A 6326-nucleotide genomic window follows, 5' to 3' on the forward strand; every position below is an offset into this window, starting at 1 on the left:
CTTTTATGCTGAACAAAACAGGAGGATGTAGTTGCGTTTGTGATTCAGGCTTCTTTATCACGATGTCCATCTTTATAAAAAAAAGGGGGGTTTGGTTAAAGGTCACCTATTATGCAAAATCCACTTTTTCATGTCTTTTATACATAAACGTGTGTCCCCTCTGTGGAAAGAGATTCTGAAAGTTTCAGGAAAAAATAATTGCTCACTTTTTGTCCTGATCTATTTATATAAAAACCTGTCTGAAAATGAGCGGATCAGATTTTGGCTTGTGTAACCGTTAGCCAATAACCAACCAAGGTAACACCCGCCCAGTGGTCGCGTTAACCGAATATTTTTTAACAGTGACGGAAAAATCGTAAAGCAGTCCGTCATTTTTGACAGATTAGAACAAACTCAGAACAGCGCCAAAGTTACCCGGCAGCGAGGCTCCGGTGTTATGCATGCCCGCCAAAAAGGAAATGATATCGTTTCCAAACCGTACTTTGCCGTACGAATCATTGAAATGTCTGAGTTTTTGCTTTACGCTGTGCGCGCTCCCGCGAGGTGCAGTGGGCATGCATAACACGGCGCTAACAGTTCACGAGGGTGCGCCCCCCCCCCCCACTCCCTCCGTTGACAGTTCACAAGCCCGTCTCGTCTCGTCAGAGTTGAGTACAGACGTTACGGTGTTACGATCCTGTCCGTCAAAATGACGGGCAGCGAAAAAGTCTAGCGCCGCCACTGCACACACCCCAACCATATCACCCGTATCTCCTCATAGAGCACCATTGTGTTATTTTTTAACGAAATATCTCTCAGAGGGGCGTGGGGAGTGGCTCCGTATTTTCATCTAAAGTAACAGACAGAGAATCAGCACTTTTGAAACAGGGCTGAAACAGAGGGGATTATGGGATGTTGCAATGCATGATCTGTTTGGTATTTGGAGCCAAACACTTCAGAGACATGTTTGTATATATCTGAGACCTATAATATATTGATGAAAAACTGTATAATAGGCGACCTTTAATGGTGGTTATATACATAGTTGGCTTTGGAGCCTTGCCTTAAACTGGCATCATGTCACAAAATATGATTGTAGAAGAGAAAGTCTTGGCAATATTTCTTTTTATTTGATTACCAAAAATAGTTTCCATGATGTCATACATGAGTTAAAATGATGGCAAATGCACAATTCATAAATATCAGCACTGTGTTATATTTTACATCCACTGAATACAGTTGTGATCATACAAATAAAAGTTACAGGTGCAACAATGCCAACTAAAGCTTTGGTGTAAAGCTTCTTCGCAATCAAATTCGAAATTGGCAAATAAACTTTTCAGAAACCACGAACAAACCATTTAGTGATAGAGTGTGAAGTAACAATAATCTTCAGGACGCATGTCGGTAGCGTTGATTATTCTTTGTAGCTGCTTTGATTATCCAGCCCTGGCAAATTAATTAATCAACCAAATTGTATTTCTATAGCTTAATATCACAAAGTATTTTCTGCCCTCTAGTGGTCAAACATCTTGCTTAAACACAACATATTAAGATGTTTGCCAGGTGCAAATGATGTACAACAAACTGAGGCTAAGCCGCTCTTTAGGTGTTTTCAGAATGGAAAAAGGACAAAATATAGGCAAACCAGACCAGCATGCTAACTGACTTTCCCATAATGCAATTTTTAAACGAGATGGAGCTGCGCTGGTTTAAATATCTTCTGGAATTGAAAAAATTAAGTATTTCATCTTTAAAAATAATTCTAAACATTTGTATCTTCTGAGGGTTCAATTGGCAGTATCAAGGTCCATGATATAGAATTAGTGCAAACCATAGACTCAATAATGTCAAAGCAGCATAAAGCAGAATGGTGAATGCATCGACTGGACGTGGATGATGTGTTGTAAAGATAAACAACACTTCATTTCTCCAGGAAGGAGGCGAGGTTGCTTCTAGCGCGGCGAGCTTTCTCTATGCTTTCGAAAGTTGGAGTCCCATGAGGCAAGTCCAGGCGGTCGTGGTCAGACGTCATGATACTCTCAGCCTCCCCTGAAGAGGGTACAACGGATACAGAAAACACAATGTGTGGTATTGTTGCAAATGGGTGTTAAAACAACTATTTTTGTCCTACACGTTCAAGAGTTGCGTTACGGTCTTTTTTTTTATAAATTCATTCATTATATTTGGAAGCTAATTATCTGCAGGGAAAAATGGAGGATTGGAAATAATGATATGATTATATTTCTGTTATAGCTGGATATTTATGTATATATTGTGGATCGACTAAATTAGGTTTTAAGACATGGATTATTGGAAAACAGCTGGTCAGGGAATGGATTTAAATGGGAGGAGAGTATAGTTTGGGAATACACAGATTAGTTTAAATATAATATATACTAATGTCTGACCAACCATTTAATTAGATTTATATGCATTTGCAATTAGTGTGTCAGAATATCACTTAACTTTAGTAATAAAGGTATTTCTAATAACATTTTGTACATTGTGTATATCAGTGCAAGAGGTCTCTTGATTGTTGTTAAATGTGGATGAAATGTAATGGATTTGAAGAAGATAAAGGCGTAGTCCTACCTCTCACTCGATAAATAAATGTCCCATAGGCACTGTCCACCTGGTAGGCCATTATGAAGCCCAGAGGAACGATGGGAGCCAATAGGAATGGCTTCCTTCTTTTAATGGCACTGAAGCAAAGCGTAGAGACAAAAGGAAGAACTTCTTAGTATTATCGCCTGTTATTAGGTGAAGTAGGATAAATAAAAGCCTTCAACTTCTATGACGGCATCACAATGATATTCAATTACATAAATGTTCCTCTGCCAACGGCATTAGCATGAACACAGTAATACAGGAGTTGTTGCATCAACTAAATCCTAGGAATATAGAACAATATATTGAGAACAATGTCAGGAGATTAATTTCATATTGAAGCTGTGAAAATGTACTGCTTTCATATACAACCAGGTATAGGTCTCCACACTAAGCATTATTACAGGATGTCTGTATGCTTGTGATAGAAACAAAAAAATGCATCTTTTATCCTGAACAAAACACCTGGGAGTTGAACCTATGAGCTGTTTTATACAAAACTCACCCTACAGTTAGTCCAACTGTAGCCAACGTAAAGAAAGTCCCATAGTATTTGAGAAACTCTCTGGACCAGGCAACTTGCATCGCCATCTGTCTCTCTCTCATCTGGTTCTGCATCACGATCTGACGCTCCATCTGCGCACACAAACACACTATCAGGACAGAGAAGACGTCATCAGGCAGAAGAGAACTTTGAAACCAAATAAGGACACTCTAGTGCCTCTAAGTGTAATGAGCTTTATCCCAGATATATCTGTATATTTGTATGTTGGCTAACAAAAAACTAAATATTTAAAGATCACAATTGCCCAAGATATGATTGGGGAAATGTAGAAACAGTATCTTCATTATATAGTTTGTCCACCAGAGATCACTGACAACTTTATTTTCAAAAGTAAAATAACCCACCGCCAAGAGCGGGATTTAACGAAAAAAACATTTGTTTAAGGTACGTGTTCATAAGGAAATGAATATTTGTGTATATAACCATGGATATTAAAGCAGCAAGACAGTCAGAGGGACGGAGACAGGGTCAAAGGGAAACAGAGCGTCCATGCTGATGAGCCTCAGTCAGAGGAATCTTTTGTCTGCCGTTTCCTGTCTGACGTTCACTCACATCTTCATGCACGCACATATACATGCTATTGAGCTGCCTGAGTGACATGCTAATTAAAAAAGCATTTATCCTGAAATGAGTGAATGTGTCAAAGATGAGCTTCTGTTTCCACTTTGGGAATGTGACGCAAAGGGTAAAAGAATAAAAATTGAGTCGGTGACGCGAGGAGATGACATAAATTACAACATGTCGGACAAGCAACGTTTTGATTTCTGACTTCCTGCCCATAGTCACCATCACTTCTGTATATTTGCATTAATGGCTGAACATCGAATGGAATTTAATTTTAAAGTGGACCTATCATGCTATATTTGAATAATATAGTATAGGACCATACCTATATAAGGCATATTTATACTTTTTTTTTTTTCAAAATACCAAACAGATCATGCATTTTAGCCATGCCTCATTTTGCTCAATTTGAAAATGTTTAGCTCTGTTTTTGCAAGGGCAGATTCTGTGAGAACAGCACCATCTACAGGCCTGGTATATGTACTACAGCGTCTCCAGCGCTTTCGAACGGCAATGGCCGTGGCTGTCTCCTCCTGATTGGTGGAGTTGGCCCAATAGCCGTAGCGCCACTGTCCTGACGTCAGGACAGTGTTCAAATCTGGATCAGTTTTTATCAGATCCGTTGCAGCCCCTTTTTTAGAGATTTGGGTATGGAGGAAAATAGAGAGGGTTGTGTTTTCTGACACTTGGTGAGTTCCCTGGAACACCGGGGACACATATTCATGTATAAAAGACGTACAAAAGTGCATTTTGCATGATAGGTCCCCTTTAAGTGAATGAAAGTTTCTGCTGGCCCGCGCATAGGCCTATTATTAGGCGCGTTCACACCAAGTACTTTACACACTCTCACATACCAATACATTTTATACTCATGAATAAAACTACAATATAATGCTCGATTTGAGTAATGGTTGAAATTTGAGCCACCATCTCGAAAGGAATGCCTAGGATCCTGAATTCCTTGTAAAGCCTCTTTGAGCACCAGGAAAAGCGCTATCAAAACAAGGTATTATTATTAATGTGGTGAGTTAGCTAAAGTTAACTAAAGGGAAAGATAATTTTATATAATCGAGGGAAAAATTGTGGGCTGTGTACAACATTATGGTTTAAAGTGAAAAACTAAATGATAAAAGAAAAGTTTTAGGATCAATAAAATGAATCGTAATAGATGAATTACAACTCTTCCATTAGCGTTCCCAATCCAGCCACATGCTAATAGCTAGCTAGCTAAATCTAGCACAAGATATACACTTTGTACTTCTGAAACTAGGATGAAAGCTTGTATTTCTTTGGCTCGTGCATTAAGTGTTAGCTGCACATGTAAACACACTGTGCGTGCAGAGGGTTGTTATTCTCCTGAATTATTAGTTTATGGGATGCTTGCCAACTGTATCTTCATGTGTTGCAATAATGGGTGTTGAATGGAGTGCATTGATACAATCCGGTCAAATGGGCATTAATTGTTGAAAAATTCCCAAAATTTCCAGAGCTTAACATCGCTTGGAGTTTTTCTGGAAATGTATCGGAAGTTGCTCGACACTTTGCAAGCCTGTACTTGACAGAATGTGATTCCTGGTGTGAACGTGTAAAGTGTGGAGATTAGCTTATTGAATATCAGTAGAAGGAGAAGGAAAGTTATGCATCTTGGGAAACAGCAGGATTAAACCCACTTCGGAAAAACACTAAATGGGATAATAGTATATCTAGATATAGTCATATTGGCGCATAATGTATTTTAATGAATAACTTGTCTGCTCGCCTGCTGCTCTTCAGTCGTACCAAATGGCTGCCGAGCCCAGACATTTCCAACAGTGCAGCTAACTCCCTATCAGACACATTCATTTATTTAACAATGGTTGTCACAAAGGTAGCTGAAATTATTTTTGGTGCCTTGTCAAATTTAATTAAAGTTACAATCAATTACAATCAATCAAACACTGATTCAAGCACAGAAATCAACAGCTGGTTAACCCATTATTTTTCTCTTATGAGAGTAAATTGAATGGCTTTTTTTTATAATTTAAATGTTTGATTATTGGTTGGACAAAATGTATCATTTGTAGATGTCAAACATATAATTAAACATGAAAAGAAAAAGAACAGACTGGGAAGACGTGAATACACTTCCTTGTACATCTGAGAATTTTCTATAATCATTCTAGTTCGTCCTGAAACTTTGAAAAATAATTTATTAGTAATAGTTGTAATAGTTGGTTCCAGTAATAAATATTAAATATTAAATATAAATAAATATTACTGGAACCAACCTGGCAACAATGGAAGGGAGAGGCTTGAAACTTTTTGACGGTTGAGTGTGTCATCCTCAAGAGAGACTCTGGGCTGTTTTAATAACAGGAACGGCTTCTCAAATCCACAATGCTTGTTCTCCTAATTTACAGTATGCTGAGCTTAATAAATGTACACTAGGAAACTCAACGTTAAGAAGGAGAATAGAAACCAAGCACAGCAGGGGATGGTACTCAGTCAAACAATTAATGACGTTACCATTACACCCTGTATGACCCCAGTATATTTCTCTGGAGTGGGATATGTGTAATGAAGGGTTTCTGGTGAAACGTCCCCTCTCATAACGTCATCTCTCCTCTCA

At 38.4% G+C, this 6326-nt stretch overlaps 1 protein-coding gene across 3 annotated transcripts in view; it reads right to left on the reverse strand.

Moving 5' to 3' along the window:
* Positions 1-1086: 1086 nt before the first annotated feature.
* The window catches only part of plgrkt (plasminogen receptor, C-terminal lysine transmembrane protein), a 15422-nt gene continuing 10182 nt past the window's right edge, over positions 1087-6326 (reverse strand). For all 3 annotated transcript variants that reach the window (XM_034122953.1, XM_034122952.1, XM_034122955.1), the window contains exons 3-5: positions 3095-3225; positions 2575-2684; positions 1087-2031 (exon numbers count right to left, since the gene is read on the reverse strand). In XM_034122953.1, the coding sequence (XP_033978844.1) occupies positions 1904-2031; positions 2575-2684; positions 3095-3225 (369 nt within the window). In that variant the 3' untranslated portion in view covers positions 1087-1903. The remainder of the gene's footprint in view (positions 2032-2574; positions 2685-3094; positions 3226-6326) is intronic.

The sequence above is a fragment of the Trematomus bernacchii genome, unplaced genomic scaffold (assembly GCF_902827165.1).
Source record: "Trematomus bernacchii unplaced genomic scaffold, fTreBer1.1, whole genome shotgun sequence".
NCBI classification, from domain to species: Eukaryota; Metazoa; Chordata; class Actinopteri; order Perciformes; family Nototheniidae; genus Trematomus; species Trematomus bernacchii.